The 25,405-nt window shown below is 42.2% G+C and overlaps 1 protein-coding gene across 2 annotated transcripts; it reads right to left on the bottom strand.

The window, feature by feature from the left end:
- Position 1: 1 nt before the first annotated feature.
- Positions 2 to 25,294, bottom strand: LOC111960660 (ceramide synthase 2). Of its 2 annotated transcripts, none has more exons than XM_023982785.2 (11): positions 25,212 to 25,294; positions 14,464 to 14,646; positions 14,046 to 14,163; positions 12,224 to 12,342; positions 11,683 to 11,740; positions 11,512 to 11,562; positions 11,049 to 11,141; positions 9,462 to 9,590; positions 9,112 to 9,218; positions 8,653 to 8,806; positions 2 to 1,876 (listed from the first exon to the last, which is right to left on the bottom strand). In XM_023982785.2, the coding sequence occupies exons 2-11, from the start codon at positions 14,643 to 14,645 to the stop codon at positions 1,718 to 1,720; spliced, it is 1,170 nt and encodes a 389-aa protein (XP_023838553.1). In that variant the 5' UTR covers position 14,646; positions 25,212 to 25,294; the 3' UTR covers positions 2 to 1,717. The 2 variants fall into 2 exon arrangements, with proteins under 2 accessions (XP_023838553.1, XP_023838552.1); XM_023982784.2 differs by lacking the exon at positions 25,212 to 25,294 and adding an exon at positions 24,173 to 24,748.
- Between the last annotated feature and the right edge of the window lie 111 nt (positions 25,295 to 25,405).

Below are 25,405 nucleotides of genomic sequence, written 5' to 3'. Positions count from 1 at the left end.
ATTAAATTCACAATAACCTTTATCATATCTTTGCAACATGACAAAATAAGAAACTAGTTGGGGGAAAGCGTATTTTGGGGGGGAAAGGGGGGAGTCATAGGGATAGGTCTTTGCGCTAAGACATGAAGAAGTGAAYGGGAACAAAGGACATGTTACAGCACTGCAGGGAGATCATGTGCATCTGGTCAAATGTAGTGCACTATGTAGGTAGTAATAGGGTGCCATTTGGGACGTACAAAAAGTAATCCATATTGGAGAGTTGAATAAAGAAAGATAGAGCAAGATGGTAGACAGGAAATTAAAAAGAGACATGGTGAGAGATTTATATATATATATATATATATATTTTTTTTTACAGGTAACAGATAAGGCGCAGGCAAAACTAAAACATACTTTGGTGTCCATTTTATTTAAAAAACTTAATGAATTGAACCAAATGCTTTACAAAGAAATGGAAAAGGACTCCATGAAAATGAAATAAATAGGAAATGAAAACTGTAGTGTAATTGTAAACCCCAATCATAATCCAAATCACTGTATGGCCTGGACTGTCATTTTGCTTTAATGTTGTATTTGGGTCTATGCTGACCCATAAAGTGCCTCTGGATGAATGGGCATAAAAATACAGATTTTAATGAATATATTCTCCTCCAGTCTGGTTGAATTAAGTGTTGGACTGGTTTGGGTAGGTCAGACCATTTCTCTGAAATGTGTCTGGATCAATGACTGGACTTTTTAAATAAAAAAAATAAAACAAAATCAAATCGGATAACTAAAAAGTTATTTTCAAAACATGAACAAACATTTAAAAAGTATTATTATTTCAAGCTGTGTGCTGTCTGCTCCCCAAGAGCCATTGCATTTGGAGACCGGCATAAACTAAGACAAATATCGACACAATGCAAACCCAACTCGTCAGCTTTTAAACCATTAAAACAACTTAATTATTAACCGCCATATTTTTTTTTCAACAAAATCTTAACCAAGAACATTAACAACAATGGCACATTCCAGGTTGAATAAGAATGCCATGGCAACAATAGTAGTGCCTGATCTACTACAATCCYATAACTCATTTTCCATTATCGCTACTGTATGCTTTAGTGGTCTGACATGGTGATTTGAACACTTATACTGACCTGTACCATGTTGTGGTATCATTAAGAGCACCTCATCTCTCTTGGCAGTTTTAAGTGTTGGCACATTGCATGTCATTTACCTCAGTGTGTCATTATTTGGGAAGGGTGTCAGTGTACTGAGAAGGCAGCATTTGAACKGTCAAGTTTAAGTCTAGCAACACTCAGAGCGTGGACCCAGGACCCAGTTTGGGGAATCCCTGCCTAAGTGAATGATTTGCAATGTAAGGACTCAGAACAGTAAGAAATAGAGGAGGATGGATAGAAATGATAGGGAATAACAGTTTGTTGGTAAGGCACTGGACAGCTCAGACCATGCACAGTTTTACTGTGTGTTTGGGTCCATCGCAGTCTTTCCTGAACTCTCCCCTCCCTCCTTCAACTAGTGTGATCTACAGAGCAGTGAAACCCATCCGAGCCTCGTAAAGGAGTGTGATCTTTAGCATTATTTGTGTATATATCATTCAGCGGTGTGTGCYTGTGTGTGTGGCTTTTCCACCATCCATTCTGCCCTACTTTGGCCTCATGGGAGTTGTTCTTCCCCATTCCTGACACATCCTCCTTGGTGTCTCTGTAACAAATCACTCCATTTTGCTGTGGTGGTGGTTGTTGTTAAGCACTGTGTGGCCATTGCCATTCTGCACAAAGCCATTTTTTGTTTTCTCCCTTTTCTCATGGTCATCATCCTCCTCGTCTGACTCAGTCTCTTCCCTGTCGCTCCTCTCATCCTCAACGATATCCTGATGGGGGAGAGAGTACATTTAAGTCATTTTGTCAAATGTAGGTCAAATTAATGCATTTAAGTTAAACAGAGGCTGCACAGCCAACTTTTCTAGACCCCGGTTCCTAGCAGCTGGAGGTCCCAGGGCTTCTTCTGCACATGTGCAGGACTCCACTTTGCGCATATTCTCTGAACGTCCATGCAGCATCTGCATACCAACCAATCAGTTTCATGGGGGGGGTGTGTATTTAGATCTTCAGTTAAAGGCTACTATGAAACTGTAGACTATAACTCAACCACAACATTTGTACAATCTACATGAGTAATTTTATTTTAGAAAGACCCGTCGCTCCGTAAACATGCCTGGGCGAGAATAAATAATACTAGCAAGTAGGGCCGACCCCCATTTCGTCGACAGGTCGATTGTTTTATCGATAGGCTTTTTGGTCGACCAAGATTTTTTTTGTTGAGCAGTGGCAAATATATATATATTAAAAAAATGTATTGCACACAAGACACCTGTCTGATTCACACCTGTCTCAGTGTCAATCAGACAAGCGGAGGCCGTGGGGATGGCACACCAGTATCCCCAGTAGTACATTTACCATTAATTCCCATAATTTCTACAATGTTTATTTCATTCTATTTACGAGTTGTCAATTTATTCATCGTCTTTTGTTTGGAGCGCTCCTGTCAATTTTGAGTAAGGACARACACCTGATTTGACTGGAGACTGGAGTGTCGGCCTTCTCGCCCGCTCCAATTTAACTCGAGTAGCACCCACTTAACCAGCACAGGTCATGACCGCCCCAGCATGCATTTGTAGTCTACTTGTGTGCTGCTAATAGCTCCATGCTTTAGCTACTGTCATGGAGTTCGCTAAATATTTTCATAAAGAAACTGATAAAACACACAGGTGCTAAAAGGTGACTTACAAAGATGAGGACCAACAGCAAGAGATGGAGTGTGGTGATGTAGTGTCCACAACTTAAGAATCATTGTGGAATCTGAAAAGACACATATCCTGAAAGCCGCATGGTGTACTTACTACATGCACATGCTAAAAGAAAGGAACTAGGTGGGTAGATAACTAAGTGTGTCATTGTAGCAATGTATTTAGAAACAAGAAATCAGATCTCTTAAACGTGTCATTCATTTTTGGTCTATTATATTTACAATAGGCCATAATTGATTTTGGCCCAATAGGCCCTGCATATTCCCACGTTCAAGCTTTCCATTTTGGTTGGGTTATTTTGTCTAAAAACCTTTAAGCCTACCTATAATAAAAAWAWAAAWAAACTCTACATCTCTGCCCAGCCTGGCAAGAGTGGCCAAAAGGGTGTTRAGCATCCCCAGTGGCTCTGCAAGTGTGGAGAGGATATTCTCCGCTGCTGGCCTGCTCTCCAGGGACCATCACATGAGCCAGACTGGCCAAACTAGTGTTTCTAAAAATMAATTCAAAGGCACTAGCAAGTCATTTTTCATTTAATTTGTATTTCATTCTAAGTAAGTCACAGCCTATTAGCACAATTTATAGACTATAATAATTTAATACAACAAAATGTTTAAATGCAGAGTGCCCCGTCTGGCTCCTGACCTATTTAATGTTTATATGACATGCATTCATCTTTTCATGTTTATTCAAATCATTTTTATTGAAATCCGTTTGGTTTAAATGCTTCGAAACCAAATGGTAGCTCCAGGTAGTCACAAAAATAGATGGGTGTTGGTTAAATTGTGATTTTAATGAATGGAGCAAATTCGGAGCTACAGTTTATTTTCCCCGGTGAGCGCGGAGCGGTTTTTAGCAGAGCGGTTGGAAAGGAGCTTGCGCACAGCTCCATGAGCGGGATTTCCAACATCACAACTCAGCTCACATGCTCTGGTGGGAGGAGAAGCGTGTAACAGTTTATTTTTTTCTTCTGTTAAGGCTATATTGATCTCTGGCTCCCGCTTTAGTAATMTGTGTGTCATCATTTTTAACCGCAGTGCTTAAAACATCAGACAAACGCAGTACCCTACATAGAATAGATTTTTTTCAATCATAGGGTGTGTGTCTAGATATGTATTTCTTTGTCATGGACAGCACTACTAGCAAGCAAGCATCGCGACACACATATCAGCAATGGAATAATTATACAGACAAAGTAGCCCTACTAAACAAAGCCACGTAGACAGACAAAAACAACCATACGGCCTCAGCAAAGTCTAGAGGAAATAACTAGATTGAACAACAAGAAGACTGTGTCCTCTTTTTGGTCAGTGCCAGCAGAGGAAAGGAAGAGCGGCCCTCAGTTTCTTGCGGTCTCCCCCCCCCCCCGCTGAGACTGACCAGAGGCAGGCACCATCAAACCAGTAAAAAAAATATAAAAAAAAGCTAATGATATTCATTTATGCTCACTCAGCCGTGCCTCACAAGCAATAAAACAACTGATCCATTACCAATGTGATCATATAGCCTACCTCAAATGTTGAAWTATATCAAACAAAAATGGTCTGAGGAGAACAATGCATTGGCAGGGCAATTCAAGCATAGCCAACATATGGTGATAATCTATTAGGCCTAAAGCCTACTGAACAAACCCATTGCTACASCAATGTTTTTAAATAGGTTAATGCTGCATAGGCTTAACATTACTTTTTTTTTTAATCACGTAAAAAATATGTTTTATGTGAGCGGTAGAGCTCGGCTTGCCTTTTGACTCAAAAAGGTTGGRGACCACAGTCTTTATATCCACCAACCAATGGCATTTCTTAAAGTAGGTCAACCACTAGAGGGATATTTAAAACTTACAAATTCAAGTTTTATGTTTGTGCCGTTGTGTGCCCACATTGCATTGACGCATCCTTGACTAGGCTACTAGCATCAACCAGGGGTGAAAGTAATGAAAACAAAAATGTCAAGAAAACTATAAGCTACTACACCATTACTYCATGTCAGAGGCATGAAAAATTGGCAAATGGACTTGAAAACAGGTGGTATAGTSTACGTTCCAAAATGCGATGTGGTTCGAAGAGAGCACTGACATTTTGCCAAGGCAGATATGAGTGGCCGAGACACGCGCGGATAGCAGTTGGCGCGTAAATTCTGGCCTAATGACAATCGCAAAATGTCTGTACACTTTTTTGGTGTAACAACTGAACTGTTTGGAGGCTGGAAATATGTTGCGTGTCGTTGAATGCGCATGGGTAGCCTAGTAAATAAGCTCTTTGAAGTGATTGTTCGGCAAATCAGAAGAAGAAAACATGACTGGTTGTGTTTATGCCATAAAAAGGTAAAACGTTTTTTAAAAAGTCACAGTGCCTTTAAAAAGTATTAATATCCCTTGATTTATTCCACATTGTTGTTACAGCCTGAATTAAAAGTWGAATAAATATTGGGTAAGTCTAAGTGCTTTGCCAACAAAATGTACAATATTTGCACATAATAATATTTTTAATTCTTCAAGCTCTGTCAAATTGGTTGTTGATCATTGCTAGACAGCAATTTTCAAGTCTTGCCATAGATTCAAGACAAAACTGTAACTAGGCCACTCAGGAACATTCAATGCCATCTTGGTAGGCAACTCCAGTGTATATTTGGCCTTGTGTTTAAGGTTATTGTCCTGCTTAAAGGRGAATTTGTCACCCAGTGCATGTTGGAAAGCAGACTAAACCAGGTTTTCCTCTTGGACTTTCCCTGTGCCCCCCCAAAAAGAACTCTAGTCCTTGCTGATGACAAGCATACCCATAGCATGATGCAGCCACCACCATTCTTGAAAATATGAAGAGAGGTACTCAGTGATGTGTTATTTGGGATTTGCCAGAAACATAACGCTTTGTATTCATGACAAAGTCTATTTCTTTGCCACATTTTTTTGCAGTCTTACTTTAGTGCCTTAATGTAAACAGGATACATGTTTTGGAATATGTTTTATTCTGTACAGGTTTCAGTCTTTTCACTTTGTCATTTAGGTTAGTATTGTGGATTAACTACAACAGGGATGGGCAACTGGGGGCCTTTTTGTAGGCCCATGGACCAATTCATTTTTATTTATTTTTACTGTTTAGATAGAATAATAGAATACACAAGGTACAATTTCAACATTTGGTTGTGCATCAGCAGTCACATCAATTAGCCCATGCCAGCATTTTTTAAAAGATTGGTATGTTAGTCTAGCGTCCAGCCATCTAAACTTGTAGTGAGCATGGTAAAATTACGGACCAGGGTGGGGTCCATTGATCATCAGTTATCATATTAAAAACGGCAAACATTTGCCTCCACCCTATTGCAAAATGTGTAGAATTGCAGGACATTCTAAAACTGCTATTTCAAAACTGCTATTTTTTTCTCTGCCCCATGACAACTTTTACAATTGCATCAAACTTGCTTCAAAACAAACATTTTCTCTATGCCCCAATGGCAAAATGTGCAGGAACTGCAGGAAATTAACTTTAAAACAATTTTTTTGTATCTTTGCTGTCAAGAAAATGTTTTGCTTGCAAGGTGGTGGTGGGCCACTGTGGCCACTCTTCATGAGTTGTTTTTTTGTGAAACCCACCCCCATCAAAGTTGCCCATCCCTGAACTACAATGTTGTTTATCCATCCTCAGTTGTTTTCTGATATCACAGGGATTAAACTCTTATTGATTTAAATCCCTGAGCGGCTTCTTTCCTCCGGTAATTGAGGTAGGAAGGACGCCTGTATCTTTGTAGTTTTTTTTTTTTTTTTACCCAACTACCAATCGGTGCCCTTCCCAGCTGCACAACCRAACCCAGCTGCATTGCTCCTTGACACAATGCCCACTTAACCCTGAAGCCAACCGCACCAATGTGTTGGAGGAAACYCRGTACACTTGCGACCGTGTCAGCGTGCACTGCGCCCGGCCCGCCACAGGAGTTGCTAGTGCGCGATGGGACAAGGACATCCCTGCCGACCAAACCCTCCCCTAACCCGGACGACGCTGGACCAATTGTGCGCTGCCTCATGGGTCTTCCGGTCGTYGCCGGCTGCGACAGAGCCTGGACTCAAACCCAGAATCTCTAGTGGCACAGCTAACACCGTGATGCAGTGCCTTAGACCACTGAGCCACTCAGGAGGCCTAAACACTATTATTGCACACAGCGAGACCATGCAACTTAAGATGTTTTATTTATTTTTTTTACTCCTGAACTTTAGGCTTGCCATAACAAAGGGGTTGAATACTTATTGACTCAAGAAATTTCTGCTTTTAATTGAATGAATTTGTAAAAATGTCTAAAAACATAATTCCACTTTGACATTATGGGGTATTGTGTGTAGGCCAGTGACCCTACATTCTGAATTGWATCCATTTTAAATTCAGGCTGTAACACAACAAAATGTGGAAAAAGTCACAGGGTGGGAATACTTTCTGAAGGCACTGTATATACACCCCCCTTCTCTTTTACACCGCTACTACTCGCTGTTATCATCTATGCACAGTCACTGTAATAACTCTACCTACATGTACATATTACCTCAGTTACCTCGACTAACCGGTGCCCCTGCACCGGTACCCCCAGTATATAGTCTCGCTATTGTTATTTTACTGCTGTTCTTTAATTACTTGTTACTTTTACTTCTTATTCGTATTTTATATTTTGAAACTGCATTGTTGGTTAGGACCTCATAAGTAAGCATTTCACCTGTAGTATTCAGCGCATGTGACTAATAACATTTTATTATATTTGTTTAATTTGATAAATGCTTCATGAGCTTAGTTAAACCGTCATACCACATTAGAACCCAAAATACAAGCTTATTTCACGCCAATGTGTATAAGCAATCTAAATATTAAGAAACAGTAATGAACATGGTTAAAAAAAAAAAATGATATCATGGATGGTCAGTCCTTGCATCCATAGCCCCGTCTATGAATTTGAGAGTGGCTACATTTCTCCAGGCCCATCCCTAAACTTTTGACCAAAACAGAGGCGGGGGTGTCGCTTTGTTATTGTTTCAATGGACGACTCTAGGTTTAAGTTAACTAGGTAAGACAACCACATCAAAATAATTGCAAGTAAACGTTGAGTTTGAGTGGTGATGTCAAACAGTCGGTTTACATGTACAGTTGGGTGATAGAAAGTAGAGCGGTGAGGATCAGAACATTTTGACATAGGGGCGGTTTCCCAGACACAGATTAAGTCTCACCCTGGACTAAAAAGCACTTRKKATGAAAATTCTCCATTGAGTTTGCTTTTTAGTCGTTAGGGGTATTAGGGTTTTCTAAAGCTAGCCAGCTTCAGTTTAGCTTCATATTCCAGAGCCCTATATTACGTACGTAGTTTGAGCACCTTTTTCCCCACTCCTATCGATAAAATAATTTGCACACAAGTTTGACTATACATGAAGTTTCAAATGCATTCTGTCATTACTAAATGTGCTAGGTATTTTTAACACGACTATTTTTTTTAACACAAAAAAACATTTGGCTAATAAAATATTTAACAAGTTGTCTTACTCAAGTTAAAGGTGATGATGATGCAACCTTTGCGAAAGGTAATATGATTTTATTGGTCCTCAACTCGCAGCTCAGACACTTCATTCGGGATAAATAGAGTTAGCCCTGAGTTAACCTGCCCGGGAGCAGATTAGTTCTGAAGTATTCGTTGCCATAGAAATGTACCTGGCTAAAAAAGGTGAGCCACGTTCGTAGTACCGGTTATCCCGAGTTGAACGCAGAGTTACCTTGCTAAACTCCTCAAACCACATACATAGTATAGGGCTCTGGGCTAGGCTCAATCTCTGTCCAGGGAAACCTCTCCCTATAGTGATTAGGTTCGGGAATACATACATTTCCAGGTAGGAACTTGACGGCCATGCGCAGGATGAGGCCAGCCCAGAAGATGTGCAGACACTGTAGCACAAACAACAGCCCGTTGAAGAAGTAGAACCCAAAGAAAGGGGGATAGAGGGTCAATGGGTACACCCACGTAGTATGTATGATCCTGGGGYAAGAAACAGACAGATCCAGTCAATACAGCTCTGCATGGGCAGTCAAAAGCATTTTGACAAAGACTTAAGTAAATCCCCAGAATGCATTGCATCCTGTATCACTGACAGAAAATAATACTTGACACATAATGGAGGCAGTTTCCCCAGACACAGATTAAACCTAGTKCTGGACTAAAAAGCAAGCTSAATGTAAAAGCTCAGTTGAAAAGGCTTCTTAGTCCAGGATTAGGCTTAATATGTGTCCGGGAAACTGCCTCTAGGATGCAGATGAGTGTCATCCAAGATCTGAGCATCTTACCAGAAGGGGAGTATGACAAGGCGGGTAAGGATGAACACAGCTGCAAACAGGATGAAGATGTAGTTGCAGGTCTTTCTCCATCCTGCATAGTTGAACATCTTTGCTGACTAAAAGGAAAAATAATAAATATATGGTTGCTGTTTCCTATATTCTCCTCTAGATGGCAGGCTTAACAGTATGACCAGTTCTGTGAGTAGAAATTCTATAAGCACCATTTATTATTATAATGATAATACAATGACTTTCCATATAGAAATAACACTCACTCTTCTATACTTATCATATCAATAAGATTGGGTATGGGGGGGGGGGGGGGGGGGGGGGATGGGGGGGGGGGGGGGGGGCAGTACCTCCAGTAGGTAGTCTGAGGCATCGTGCACAAGCATGATCAAAGTCCCGGCACGGATGTAGTTGACCAACCACGAGAAACTGATCAGCAGAATAGTGGCCACATGGTGAACAATCTGCTCCTTAAAATCCTTGAAGAGAGCGAGAGAGGTGGAGTTTGTCAGTTATGCAAATGTTTAGTTTACTTTGTGCACTGCACATCAGCTTCAGTCATAACAGCGGTGGTGGTAGTTCACTTTAAGATCTTGTTGAAACTAGTTCTGATGGATATGGCACCATGGTCATGACGTTCCTCACTCGTAACTTGCTTATCGAGTTTCTTTTGGATGCGTCGTTCTGAACTACAGTTATTTTAAATTAGAGCTTTAACACTGCGGAATATTAGCAAAACGTTCAAAGATTGAAATGTCTGGAGGGACACCTAAGCTACGGGTACAGACACCTGGTTTCAACACCGAGTCATGTAGTTCAAATGTTTCCAATGATCCAGGTTTATTCAACAAAATCAATGTCACAAAAATGTGTCATGGAAACGGCAGCTATAGGAGAAATTATCATTTTTTATCTGTTCGACAGGGGTTTATTTTTCTTATGTCTAACTTTCTTTGTGACAAATGATAATGGAAACTGTGTTTTTCAAATAAATTATGATTAGGGAATCATTTTGAAGGTAGGCCTATGCACGGCACGTGGGTTATAAAGCTTCACCACATTTAATTCTAAATGCCTACTGTTTGCTAATTTAAAAAAAAAATGCAACTATAAAAATAAATGTTTCTTTGCAGGACAAAGACTGTCTTGACTTTCAAGAATGCCTGAATCATTTTGCCTTGCTTTTCTGGTTGGCTGGATGCAAGTTTCACCAGCCAATTATTTCAGAMCTACAGGAGTGCAKGTTTCACCATGACACGGACCGTGGCGATAGTTTGCACATGGTAAATTAGTACATACGTGCATTCTATCCAGGCTGGCTTTCGCGGGCTACTTGAGACATGTAACAGATAGTTGGGGAAGTCATACAGGCTGGCGCTGATTTATTAATGTGCAATTTTCATAAATGGAAACACTGAGTGCATGTAGCCATGTGCACTTTCCAATTACAACTGAACTAAAAACTCTACAAAGAAAACCTGAACAAAAAACAAGCCCAATTTGGAATTCCYCTGCAATTACAGCTAACTTAATGACACCATTGTTTTGGATCAGCCGCAATATTTCATTGTGTCTGTCAAATCAACCGACAAACAGGACTGGATTTCAGTCAAGTCTGCTGACTGTTTTGAAAAGTTGCCACCTTTCGTTTGGACTCGTCGGCTGGAAAATAAATAAGTCTGGAAAACATGGTCAATCAGTCTCCACTGCCATACCTTTCCACAGTGTGCCGGTCACACATTAACCCACAGATTAAATTAACACCCCTAACACCCCCCCTTCCTAACTTAGTTGTGATTCCCTAACTGACATCTGTCGAGATAAGGTTAGCTTGCTTTTATCGCTCTCTCTGCCCTCTTGACGACAGTCTCTCCTGTTACCACTGTAAATGGTACTGAATGTAAATTGTCAATGTTTCTGAATTAGGCTCCACTTACTTTGCGCTTGACATCCGTTGCCACACTGAATAGTAGSGAGATGTAGAATCCCAGCTCAATCATGTAGTACCAGTACTGAGAAGMCAGCAGTGGCTATAAGAGAGAACAAACATTGAATATAAAAAAAGATATGGTATTTAGCAGACACTTCTAAAGCTACTTAAAGTATAGTGCATGCTTACATTTTCATGCATGCATACATTTTCAWTCATAAAAGGTGTCTAGAAATACCAAACTGGAATCTTCAATCAGGCAGCTCATCGAATTTGATAAACAAGCATGAAAAACTGTTCATGTACTGGGAKCCTTTGAAAAATAATTTGCTTGTGACTCTCCCATATTGTGGCAGACACTGACTTTGTAAAGATTTTAGACCAACTAAACATTTAAAACCAATTAAAATTTAGAGACCAACAGTCTTATAGAAAATGTGGGCAAAAAAGGTGGCACAAAATGTACATACCAGTGTGGGGAAGCCATTCCACATCTCCTCCATGTCATAGAACCATGGTTTCTAGGAAGAGATTTCAGTGTCAAACACGAACACAAAATGGCACARGCAAAGGTATAAAACATTACAAAGGCAAAGCATTGCTAGAGAAAATATATGCCAACAGTAAATGGTGGTACTCACATCAATTAGGACACCCAGGCCAGCAATGAAAGCAAGAAAGTAAAAGGTAAATCTCCAACTGTAAGAGAACGCACAGCAACCTCAGAAACCCCATATGAACAGAACACAACTTCACACAACAGATAGACAATAAACTATGGCTCCTTCAAGACAAAGCAAAACATGAGCTACAACTACCTGTAAACTATACAAGGGAGCTTATATTTTGATCAGGTGAATAAGACTCACGTCAAATCACGGTAAAGACAATAGCAGGCACTTTTACAGAAGGCACATAACATGTTACACAGTAGAAATACGCCCACATCGGAAATAAATAAATAAAGGTTGTTTAATTAATTAAAATGTGGGCAAGTGCAAGTTCCATTCAACCATGTTCATCTGCTCCGCTACTATTCATTTCAGTTAGCGGTACCATACTTTCTTTGCTAAAACAATTGATTTCAACCATATTCAATACAGAAATGAGTGTAGCCTCTGACTTTATAACCACAGATAGAAAAATAAGGCTTGTGGGTTTGCACTTGGCTGCTAAGGGTACCAGGCTTCCCGGAACTTCTTGATCTGGCTCGGCCGTTCCTGGTTCCTCCGCCGTCGGAACCACCTCTGGACCTGCCGCACCGAGCAGGCCGACTGTTTAGTTAACTCCTCCACTGAACTCTGACAGAGAGAAACGAGGGTTAAGAGCAATATACACTTAAATTAAAGGGATAATCCACCCCCCCCCCCCAAATAAATACAAACATGAAACTCCTGTCAATTTGGTGAAGGTCTGTTTCATTAGTGTACCAACTCAGTGGCTTTGTGGTTAGTGTCTGCCCTGAGATTGGAAAGTTGAGACTCCAGACTGCAAATTGGGGGTAAGGCCCTGAACTAGACTAGCGTCCTGTTCAGGGGGTGAACTTGTACATCAAGCTGCCTTACGCTACAGAAACAGGCTCTTATGAGTCATTCCAGATTGCACAATGATTTATCCTCTATGTGGTCCTTCTGTGAAATCAGGAAATCGTGTAGGAACGTGTCATAGCTACCTGGTTCTCGTCACTAGAGATAGGAGATAACACACCATCACATTTCATAACGCTTTTAAAATAATTACCTGCACTCCAGTTCGCCAAATCAGCCAATAGATGGTATGGGTGGGTATACTTGTCAAGAACACATCCATCCGTTCATATCGTCGTGACGAAGTACATAATATATTTCGCTTAGATGTGCTCAATCTAAACAGTGTCCCAAATGATTCAACTCAGGGTGTTTTCGTAAATTCACTGTGGAGTGCCTGAGTGTGCTCAGAGTGCGCTCTGGCCGTTCAGAAATTCAGAGGGTTGTCAGATTGTCCAGTAGGGTTGATCTGAGCGTTCTGACCTCACAATGGCTGTCAAGCACCTAAGCTAACTTACTGAAGTTGTCTAGCTTGCTAGCTACTTTCCAGACACGAATGAGAGAACACCTCCCTCTGACCATTTTACTCACCTTAGCTGAGCTGGTTAGGTTGTCTACATGTTATCTAGAGCATTGGTGGCTAACTGTCCTGCTGGCAACAATTTAATAAAAAAATAATTTTGACTGACACCAATCGTATTCAACGAGTGTTGCGCGTTTGTAAATTCCTCCGGTATTCTGCTCCCTGGCACACTCAGACGAGAATGCTCTGAAACCGGAGTTGATAGCCAGAGTGAATTTACGAATGCACCCTCAGTTTCTCCATCAAGTACCATCTTGCAATGCGCTTTGTGTGTCTGTGGAAAACGTGGGAAAGGGCCGTTGTTGCCATAGCAACGTACTCTGCACTCGTTTGTTCAGGCGATTTTACAGCTAGCTAGTTACTTCACATACTGATATTGACTTTGGTATTATTGTGTGTAGTGTAGCTACGTTTGCTAACTAGCTAGCCAACCAACCAACCCAGAGAGAGCCATGTTTTGTAGTCGACTTCAACTGCAACAGATTTCCAATGACTTTCACATTGCTACCAGCCTTGTTATAACAAAATAAAAAAATGTGTTCACAAAAAACATTGTTTTCACATATTAGRGTTGTTTAACACAGTTAATCATAGGAATTAAATGGTTTGGGGTGGATTATCCCTTTAACATCTTATGTGCTAATGTCTCCTTCAATTATTGTTTTACTGTAAAGTGTGCTGCGATTTTGAATGCACTTTAAATAATGGTTGATTTAATGTAGCAATTGTGCATGGATTTGACTAAGGAGTTGTGCAGTGTTTGTGTGAACTATTGAACTGTGTGGCCACTTGGATTTGGTCAGTGGAACTGTATGGTAGTTTACCACATGTAGGATTAGGAAGGTGTTGGCGTTTGACCCCGGTATGTAGCATTATAGTTATGCTGTGCAATTACCTGTGAGGGGAACTTTGATGCATTGCAGAAATAGGATTCCAGTGTGGTGTTGGGAGCAGCTCTGACACGCGGTTTCTCCCTCACTCTAAGTAAAGAGGCAAGTTGAACGGCCACGGTCCTGGATAGTCAGAGGAAGCAAAGGAGGACAGGAAAGTGTTGTAGGAACTGTAAATCAGTTATGATTGTTGTAGTGAACACAAGTCAACAAGGCCAGATGAACAGGAAAACGAGATTTGAGCAATAAAGGGTTAAAAACAACAGCAAACTAATGGAACATAGCAAGGCCATTGCAATGTGAGGAGGTGGCGAGGGGAGGTATTGGTTTCATCCTAAATGACACCCTATTCCCTTGGAATAGGGTGTCCCTACTTCTGACCAAGGCCCAAAGGATTCTTGGTCTTGGGCCTGGAGTACTGACCTCTCAAATATCTGTCGTACAATCAGGAAGCATACTGCGATGGGGAAGATGACCCAGAGATCCCTTCCTTTAGCGAAGACTTGGCCATCCCGGTCCTTGAGGTTGGCCCAACCCAGGCCCGCTGGGAACCACAACCGGTCCTGCCAGATCCATTCACTAAGCTCCCAAAGCCAGGTCAGCATTCTGAGAAAGAAAGAAAGAAAGAAAGATACAGACAAAGGGGTAAAGGGACAAGGCTTTTTTGGTGTCAGGTACAGTCTGACTTCAAAACATTTTTGTTAGATCACATACCAAAATAACATCCAAAACGGTTTAAGTAAAGGAATGCTGCCACAAATATTTGTACGGAATTGTTGTGTTAGTGAATTTAAAATGTGGGTGTGTCATGCCAAATAGTGTCCCCCTGTCAAAAAAGTATCTCACCCCGCTTCATAATGGGATTTGATGAGGTCTAGCTTCTGTTGCTAGGGCTGTTGCTAGAACTTCTAGAAGTTCTGACCGGATTACGTAATGAACCAAAGRGTCCGTTGCTATGCTGGTTGCTTGGCTCTCGTAGTGGTCACGAAGGATGGAGGACGCGGGGAATTCTAGTTCCATTTCGCCTCATAAGCGCTCGCTCAGCCCGCGCAAAATTATTACCTCAGAATTGCTCTCCAAGGATGGTTGGTGTTTTTAACGGTGACAACCTGCCAACTACCTGCTGCTTCGAAGGATCGAAAAGACGGGAAAGAGAACACTCTTTCTTAAACATATGTCTTTATAAGAAAATATTGTTAAAGAGGAATAAATCATTTAAGCTGTTTTTAGACTGAAGTTGTTAGCTAGTGTACTTATTTACCTCAGCCTGCCTAGTCAGCTAGCAAGCCAGACAGTTTTATTTAGCTAACGTTAGCTAGCTAGCTACCTTTTAAATATCATTAGGTAAAAGAGGATTACTATTTGCATCCATAACTTTTATGCGATCATTTGTGATGTGATTATTATGTCATGTTGATCTTGGTGTGCTGGAGCATCCATCCATATTTGCATAGTCACTCAGCCATGAAAACATGAGCGAGCTGGTGACACTTAATACACTGACAACCTTATCTGACCCATCAACATTTCCAACAATGCGTTGGCCTGGTGTATAAGAATGTATAACAAAGAACAATCTACAGATGCTTCTAACACCTACTGCAGGACTTCCTGACATTCCCCAGATGAATCCATTAGCTATCTGAATACAAGCTTTGACAATGCAGAGCAGCTGTTGTGGCATAGATGCAGCCATTGATACTAGTTGAGTGGGCAAGATGCTGTGTAGGTTTAATTACAACACAGGCAATGGGATATGCTGTGAAAGACTCTCAAAGCCACTATGACATCACTGCTACTGTCATTACTGGCAGGGTTTACTCGTTTTGTTAGAAATGGTGTGTAAATAAGAGGGCCTGATTCTCATTTTACTGAGGCACCTTTGTGTCTGAAGTCTGTCAGAGGGCAAGAGGCCAGCATGACCACACTACCCGCTTGGTTATTTTAGAACACACACTGACTGTGACACTGATAGTTGTGCAAAGCCAGATCATCAAATGAATGCAGAGAGAGCGCAGATCTGTGCCCAACATCACACTTTTTACACAATCCTAGGCACAGGAGATGCCTTGTTTTTTGGGGGGTGGGGGGGGGGGTTATTTTCACTTACGATGACAGTTCTTGGTACAAAAGGGTTTAAGAGTATTCACATAGGGAAGCCTCAGTGCCAGCTACACTAGAGAGATGTTCCAAACAAACCAGTCACTGTGTGACACCCAGTGCCCCTCTCCTGTCTGTTGATTGTTTAACAGGGATTGCATGCATGGACTTTGAACACTCCTATGCTTACTGTGAATTAATAGGGCTGTGGCGCTCTGGCGCCTGCCTTTGTTTGCACAGGAGGAAGGACCATTCTTGCAGTTTTCAGAGAAAGTTGGATTTTTTTTTTTRKKRTTTTTTTTTTACAGAGTATGTATGGGAAACATACCAACAATAGTATGCCACATACTTAATTAATTGATGGAGTAGTTGGTCAGTATAGCACGCATATGCATGGTGTTTGTCACATCATTTGCTTAAAAAACAGCAGATCCTGGAATCTCCTTTACCCTCCAGGTGACTTATGAACTTACTTACAATGTCAAAGGACATGGAGGGAAACTTCACAAATAACACCGCAAAATGAAACATTGTAGTCAGAGGGTGAAATGAGATGAATTGATTGAATACAAAGTAGACTGTCATCAGTCCGGAGAGGAAACAAATGTTGCGAGCATTCCAATAGTGTGTYCTTTTTGTGGCCTGGGATTTTAATGCAGGGTAACTGAAATCCGTTTGACCTCATTTTTACCAGCATGTCACCTGTGCACTGGAGGCGACAAAACTCTTGAACACCAATACTCCACACACACAAACGCATACAAAGCTCTCCCTCATCCTCCCTTRGGCAAATCTGACCATAACTCCATCCTCCTGATTCCTGCTTATAAGCAAACAGGAAGTACCAGTGATSCACTCAATACYGAAGTGGTCAGATAACACGGATGCTAAGCTACAGGACTGTAGAGTCACTGTGGGGAGGACAGGAAATGGAGGGCAGAGCACACCCCCTCCACAGGACTATAGTGGAGCGGGTTAACAGCTTCAAGTTCCTCATTGTCCACATCACGAAGGAATTAACATGGTCCACACACACCAACAGTGGTGAAGAAGGCACAACAATGCCTCTTCCCACTCAGGAGACTGAAAAGATTTGGCATGGGTCCTCAGAGCCTCAAAAAGTTCTACAGCTGCACCATTGAGAGCATCTTGACTGGCTACATCACCGCTTGGTATGGAAATTGCTTGGCATCCGACCGCAAAGCGCTACAGAGGGTAGTGCGTACAGCCCAGTACATCACTGGGGCCGAGCTCTGCCATCTAGGACCTCTATACCAGGCGGTGTATGAGGAAGGGCCTAAAAACAGTCAAAGACTCCAGCCATCCAAGTCATCGACTGTTCTCTACTACTGCATGGCAAGCGGTACCGATTCACCAACTCTGGAACCAACAGGACCCTGAACAGCTTCTATCCCCAAGCCATAAGACTGCTAAATAGTTAACCAAATAGCTACCATACTATCTGCATTGACCCCCCCTTTTGCACTAACAAGCTAATCACATACGCTGCTGCTACTGCTTATTATCTATACTGTTGCCTAGTCACTTTACTCCTACCTATATGTACATATCTACCTCAATTACCTCGTACCCCTGCACATCAACTCGGTACTGGTACTCTGTGTATTTAGCCAAGTTACAGTTACTCATTGTGTATTTATTCCTTGTGTTATTATCTTTATTATTGTTGTCTCTGCATTGTTGGGAAGGGCCAGTAAGTAAGCATTTCACTGTTAGTCTACACCTGTTGTTTACAAAGCATGTGACAAATACAATTTGATTGGATTTAGATTGTGGCCCGCAATGTGGGCGTTGCTACACCTGCAGGAACGCGCCCCCTCAAGCATCCCATTGTGGGCATCTTCATGCTTGTGTTCAAAGTAACTGCTCAGTGAAAATTACTTTTAAAAGTTAATATTCTGTTAACTCATATCCAAATAATGTTGTTGACTCATCCTATACTTGTATGTGGCCAAAGCATAAATTGGAGAAAAAACACTTTTTCAAACCCCACCTCAAACAGACCTTTTCAAAAATGCTTCCTATTTCCTCATTGAAAATGATGTAATCTACCATAGGAAGGTGAGCTGTCCAATCAGTCTACATGCACAAATATATAAAAAARATATATATCACCTTTATTTAACCAGGTAGGCCAGTTGACAACAAGTTCTCATTTACAACTGCGACCTGGCCAAGATAAAGCAAAGCAGTGCGACAAAAAKAACAGTTACACGTTCATTAACATGGTACTTCATTTTGTTTATCTGTCAGCCCCAGCCTGTGTAGCTAACTGACACTCTACCCATTCATTGCCATCTACCCATGTTGTAGTCTTAGGTGTTTACCCATTGTTGRCTTAGCCCTCCCAATCAACACCTGTGATTGCTTTATGCCTCCCTCTAATGTCAATATGCCTTGTATACTGCTGTTTAGGGTAGCTCTCATTGTTTTGTTTTACTGCAGAGCCCCTAGTCCTGCTCTACATGCCTCGGTTAGCTCCCTTGCCCCACCCCCCACACATGCTGAGACCGCACCTAGCTTAACTGGCACTTCCAGAGATGCAGCCTCTCTCATTGTCACTCAATGCCCAGGTTTACCTCCACTGTACTCGCACCCTACCATGCCCTTGTCTGTGCATTATGCCCTGAATCTATCCTACCACGCCCAGAAGTCTGTTCCTTTTACTCTCTGTTCCGAACACACTAGACGACCAGTTCTTATAGCCTTTAGCCGTACCCTTATCTTACTCCTCCGCTGTTCCTCTGGTGATGTAGAGGTTAACCCAGGCCCTGTGTGTCCCCAGGCGCTCTCATTTGTTGACTTCTCTAACCGGCAAAGCCTTGGGTTCATGCATGTTAACATCAGAAGCCTTCTCCCTAAGTTTGCATTATTCACTGCTTTAGCACACTCCGCCAACCCTGATGTCCTAGCCGTGTCTGAATCCTGGCTTAGGAAGCCCACCAAAAATACTGAKATTTCCATCCCCAACTWCAACATTTTCCGTCAAGATAGAACTGCCAAAGSGGGAGAAGTTGCAATCTACTGTAGAGATGGACAGAACTCCGCAGGCTTACTATCCAGGTCTATGTCCAAACAGTTCGAACTACTACTTTTAAAAATCCATCTCTCCAGAAATAAGTCTCTCACTGTTGCCGCTTGTTATAGACCCCCCACAGCTCCCAGCTGTGCCCTGGACACCATATGTGAATAAATTGTTCCCCATCTATCGTCAGAGTTCGTACTGTTAGGTGACCTAAACTGGGATATGCTTAACACCCCGGCCGTCCTACAATCTAAGCTAGATGCCCTCAATCTCACACAAATGATCAAGGAACCTACCAGGTACAACCCCAAATTCATAAACATGGGCACCCTCATAMATATCATCCTGACCAACCTGCCCTCTAAATACACCTTTGCTGTTTTCAACCAGGATCTCAGCGATCACTGCCTCTGCCTTCGTCCGTTATGGGTCCGCAGTCAAACGACCACTCCTCATCACTGTCAAACTCTCCCTAAAACACTTCTGCGAGCAGGCCTTTCTAAATCGACCTGGCCCGGGTATCCTGGAAGGATATTGACCTCACCCCATCAGTTGAGGATGCCTGGTTGTTCTTCAAAAGTGCCTTTCTCACTATCTTAAATAAACATGCCCCTTTCAAAAAATGTATAACTAAGAACAGATATAGCCCTTGGTTCACTCCAGACTCTCACTCACTTGACTGCCCTTGACCGGCACAAAAACATCCTGTGGCGCACTGCACTAGCTTCGAATAGTCCCCGCGATATGCAACTTTTCAGGGAAGTCTGGAACCAATATACACAGTCAGTTAGGAAAGCAAAGGCTAGCTTTTTCAAACAGAAATMTGCATCCTGCAGCACTAATTCCAAAAYGTTCTGGGACACTGTAAAGTCCATGMAGAATAAGAACACCTCCCAGCTGCCCACTGCACTGAGGCTAGGAAACACTGTCACCACCGATAAATCCTCGATAATCGAGAATTTCAATAAGCATTTCTCTACAGCTGGCCACGCTTTCCACCTGGCTACCCCAACCCCAGCCTACAGCTCCGCACCCCCCACGGCAACTGGCCCAAGCCCTCCCCCGCTTCTCCTTCACCCAAATCCAGACAGCTGATGTCCTGAAAGAGCTGTAAAATCTGGATCCCTACAAATCTGCTGGGCTAGACAATCTGGACCCTCTCTTCCTAAAATTATCTGCCGCCATTGTCGCAACCCCTATTACTAGTCTGTTCAACCTCTCTTTCATATCGTCTGAGATTCCTAAAGATTGAAAAGCGGCCGCGGTCATCTCCCTCTTAAAGGGGGAGACACTAGACCCAAACTGTTACAGACCTATATCCATCCTGCCCTGCCTTTCTAAAGTCTTCGAAAGCCAAGTGAACAAACAGATCACTGACCATTTCGAATCCCACCGTACCTTCTCCGCTATGCAATCCGGTTTCCAAGCTGGTCATGGGTGCACCTAAGCGACGCTCAAGTTCCTAAACGATATCATAACCACCATCGATAAGACTGTACTGTGCAGCCGTCGTCATCGACCTGGCCAAGGTCAATCACTGTATTCTTATCGGCAGACTCAAAAGCCTTGGTATCTCTAATGACTGCCTCGCCTGGTTCACCAACTACTTCTCAGATAGAGTTCAGTGTGTCAAATCAGAGGGCCTGTTGTCCGGACCTCTGGCAGTCTCTATGGGGGTGCCACAGGGTTCAATTCTCAGGCTGACTCTTTTCTCTGTATATATCAATGATGTCGCTCTTGCTGCTGGTGATTCTTTGATTCACATCTACACAGACGACACCATTCTGTATACATCTGGCCCTTCCTTGGACACTGTTAATAAACCTCCAAAAAACTTCAATGCCATACAACACTCCTTCCGTGGCCTCCAATTGCTCTTAAACGCTGGTAAAACTAAATGCATGCTCTTCAACCGATTGCTGCCCGCACCCGCCCGCCTAGCATTACTACTCTGGACGGTTCTGACTTAGAATATGTGGACAACTATAAATACCTAGGTGTCTGGCTAGACTGCAAACTCTCCTTCCAGACTKATTTTGAGCATCTCCAATCCAAAATTAAATCTAGAAATCGGCTTCCTATTTCGCAACAAAGCCTCCTTCACTCATGATGCCAAACATACCCTTGTAAAACTGACTATCCTGCCGATCCTGGACTTGGGCGATGTCATTTACAAATTAGCCTCCAACACTCTACTCAGCAAATWGGGTGCAGTCCATCACAGTGCCATCCGTTTTATCACCAAAGCCCCATATACTACACACCATTGCAAACTGAATGCTCTCATTGGCTGGCCCTCAATACATATCCGTCACCAAACCTACTGGCTCCAGGTCATCRATAAGCCTTCGCTAGGTACATCCCCGCCTTATCTCAGCTCACTGATCACCATAGCAACACCCATCCGTAGTACGCGCTCCAGCAGGTATATTGCACTGGTCATCCCCAAAGCCAACACTTCCTTTGGCTGCTGCCAATGACTGGAACGAATTGCAAAAATCACTGAAGTTAGAGACTTATCTCCCTCTCTAACTTCAAGCATCAGCTGTCAGAGCAGCTTACCGATGGCTGCAGCTGTACACAGCCCACCTGTAAATAGCCCCTCCAACCAACTACCTACCTCATGTGTTTTTTTTTCTGCTCTTTTGCACACCAGTATTTCTACTTGCACATCCTCACCTGCACATTATCACTCCAGTGTTAATTGCTAAACTGTAATTATTTCGCCACGATGGCCTATTTATTGCCTTACCTCCTTACTTCATTTGTACACACTGTATACAGATTTTCTATTGTGTTATTGACTGTACATTTGTTTATCCCATGTGTAACCCGTGTTGTTGTTTTTGTCGCACTGCTTTGCTTTAACTTGGCCAGATCGCAGTTGTAAATGAGAACTTGTTCTCAACTGGCCTACCTGGTTAAATAAAGGTGAAAAAAAGTGTGTACAGTCAATAACACAATAGAAAAGGAAAATAGAAAAATATATGTACAGTGTGTGCAAATGTGGAAGAGTAGGGAGGTAGGCAATAAATAGGCCATAGAGGCGAATTAATTACAATTTAGCATTAATACTGGAGTAATAGATGTACAGATGTGCAAGTAGAGATATTAGGGTMCAAAAGAGCAACAGGATAAGTAACAATATAGGGATGAGGTAGTTGGGTGTGCTATTTATAGATTGGCTGTGTACAGGACAGGTACAGTGATCGGTAAGCTGCTCTGACAGCTGATGCTTAAAGTTAGAGGGGGAGATAAGTCTCCAACTTCAGTGATTTTTGCAATTCGTTCCAGTCATTGGCAGCAGAGAACTGGAAGGAAAGGCGGCCAAAGGAAGTGTTGGCTTTGGGGACAACCAGTGCAATATACCTGCTGGAGCGCGTGCTACGGATGGGTGTTGCTATGGTGACCAGTGAGCTGAGTAGGCGGGGATTTACCTAGCAAAGACAGATGACCTGGAGCCAGTAGGTTTGGCAACAGATATGTATTGAGGGCCAGCCAACGACAGRATACAGGTCGCAGTGGTGGGTAGTYTATGGGACTTTGGTGACAAAACAGATGGCACTGTGATAGACTACATCCAGTTTGCTGAGTAGAGTGTTGGGAGGCCATTTTGTAAATGACATCGCAGAAGTCAAGGATCGGTAGGATAGTCAGTTTTACGAGGGTATGTTTAGCAGCATGAGTGAAGGAGGCTTTGTTGCGAAATTGGAAGTCGATTCTAGATTTAATTTTGGATTGCAGATGTTTAATGTGAGTCTGGAAYYAGAGTTTACAGTCTAACCAGACACCTAGGTATTTATAGTTGTCCACATATTCTAAGTCAGAACTGTCCAGAGTAGTGATGCTAGTCGGGCGGGAGGGTGCAGGCAGCAATCGGTTAAAATGCATGCACTTAGTTTTACTAGCATTTAAAGATTGGTATATGCCAACAACCTTCTGTTGTTGAGGTATGCCCACACCATTCCAACACAGAGAAGCAGGTTAACATAATAAAAAAAAAATATTTCACTCATATTTTAAGTAATGATAAAATATTGCACATTAATTATACCACAATGATACCACAAAGCAGAGATACTAAAAAAATGTTGCCCGTGCTACAGACATCTATATTGGTCCGCTAATAATAGTAAAGGCCGAGTGCACTACTTCTGTGAATACTTTTTTCAATTATAATTGATTTATTCTGATTTTTCAGGGGGTGCTGCAGCACCCCTACTTCCCGCAGCTATGGTCCTAGCTAGCTAGCTACCGACAGGTGTTGCCCCTGAAAGCGGGGGCGAAGGTCACTGTCTACTTGTGTCCTAACTAATTAGCTACTGGTGTAGCCCGCTGCCTCCCGCCAGCTACTGTACAGGAGTCCTATCTTAAAAATTGACCAATAGAATTGGACCCAATAAAGAGGGGTTCCTGCAAATGAAGGAACGCTCCGAATTGCGGGCCGCAATCACACCCTTCTAAACATTTCCGGTAACTTTCCTTAGGGTGTGGGACTTCTTACGTTTCATCATCTGTAGGTTATAACTCGTTATAGGCTATTTTCCTCCACAACCAAAGTAAACGATGGACGTCCAAAGCATTCGTTTTCACGATTTTCTTCTTTCCAACCTGTTATTGTGCGATAGTTCATGGTTGCATTTCAAACCATGACCTTCATTTATCGCTGTGTTCCTAAACAAACATCACCACGAGATAAACACATAGCCTATTCGYACAAACTCCAGTTGACAGGAGTTTCTGTCATCCGGAATTATTTGAAAATATTCAAGTATATTTCTCTTTGTGTGGCAAGGGGGTGACAAGTTTGCGGAAAAGCCATTATAGGCGCGCATCTCAGGGTACTAACTATCCAAGGGAGAGTGAATGTTAAAATACTAACAAGGCGAGGCGAGTAGTCCAACGTAGCCTGTTTTAAAATGTCAATTGCAAGAATTCAAACAAAACTTGTATCACATCTAGTTCCATATAACGGTGGGAACTTACCTCCGTTTTATCTTTCACGCAGGTAGGCCTATTCGCCGCAGTGTGAAAACGCGGAAACTGGAATGTTGCTGTATGTCTCCTATAGAATAAGCAATTGAGCTCTATGCCGACGACGCCATCAGCGATAATCCAAATTGATTATGAAAATTGGCTGGAGTCTGCATTGAAGATTATTATCCGGCCACTCGATCATCGCCAATTTTCTGCATTTTCGAGGGAAATGTAATGCTTCCCCTTGGCTTGTAGAACTTTCTCCCTTATGAAATACTTCTACTTTTTGTTGGGATGAGGGCCCAGAACAGTTATTTTACTTTCTCGGAGCAATATGGCAGATGTTTGCCGAGAATGGACGTCGGTTAGCCCGGTTTTTCATTTGGACAAACGGAATGAGAGTAGAAGATGGTAGAGTAGGAGCACTGAGGTAAGGGTAGGAGTCGGGACAGTGGGAGTGGCGGGGATCAGGCTATTTAAAGTGACGTTCACGGCATGCGAAAACGCCTGAACTTGTTGGGACGCATCTGCCAAGCCCTAGTACAGTCGACAGATTATCCTTTATATTGACCAGATACTCTAGTGCCGGCTCTAACAATGAAAATACATTTCTTAAAAAAATGGAAGGCAGTCGTCAAGGAGGCAAATTCAGGTGGGACCATTCTAGCCAATGAGAAGGAAGATATGCGTGTGAACAGGCACACCGGTTTCCACTAATTACCACAGCCCCCCCCCCCAAAAAATGAAAACAAACATTTGCTTTTAATTTATGTTTAGGTATAAGGTTAGCAATGTCATTAAGGTTAAGTTTAAAATCACATTTTAAGTAGATAAATTGTAGAAATAGGCGGGGTGACTACCAGACAATTTCAAGTGTTTTTTTCTCAGTTGCCAAGCTGTCACGTGTGTCCTACTTATATCCATACACTCGTAACAACCTAATGATTGCGACATTTCTATTCGATCAAATAAGTAAAAAATATGCCAATACATTATTTTGTTAACCAAATTCAAAACTCATTGACCACCGTACAAATACCCATCTCACCTGGTGAGCAAAAACGAGAAATGCCACCTGCTGGAGAACTGATTTTGGGSCCATTTATCCCTCTCACTTCTTCTCTGCCACAGTTGTTTTGAGCCTAGGCTACATCAGATAGGAAGAAGCGAAGCAAGAGGTTTTACTCCGCCCAAAATCTGTCGAAGAAAAATAAGCTTACGAAGTGAGAGATTTTTTTGTAT

This window comes from Salvelinus sp. IW2-2015, linkage group LG4p (assembly GCF_002910315.2).
Source record: "Salvelinus sp. IW2-2015 linkage group LG4p, ASM291031v2, whole genome shotgun sequence".
NCBI classification, from domain to species: domain Eukaryota; kingdom Metazoa; phylum Chordata; class Actinopteri; order Salmoniformes; family Salmonidae; genus Salvelinus; species Salvelinus sp. IW2-2015.
Note: the sequence above shows the minus strand (reverse complement) of the source record. Positions and strands in the feature narration are given on the sequence as shown.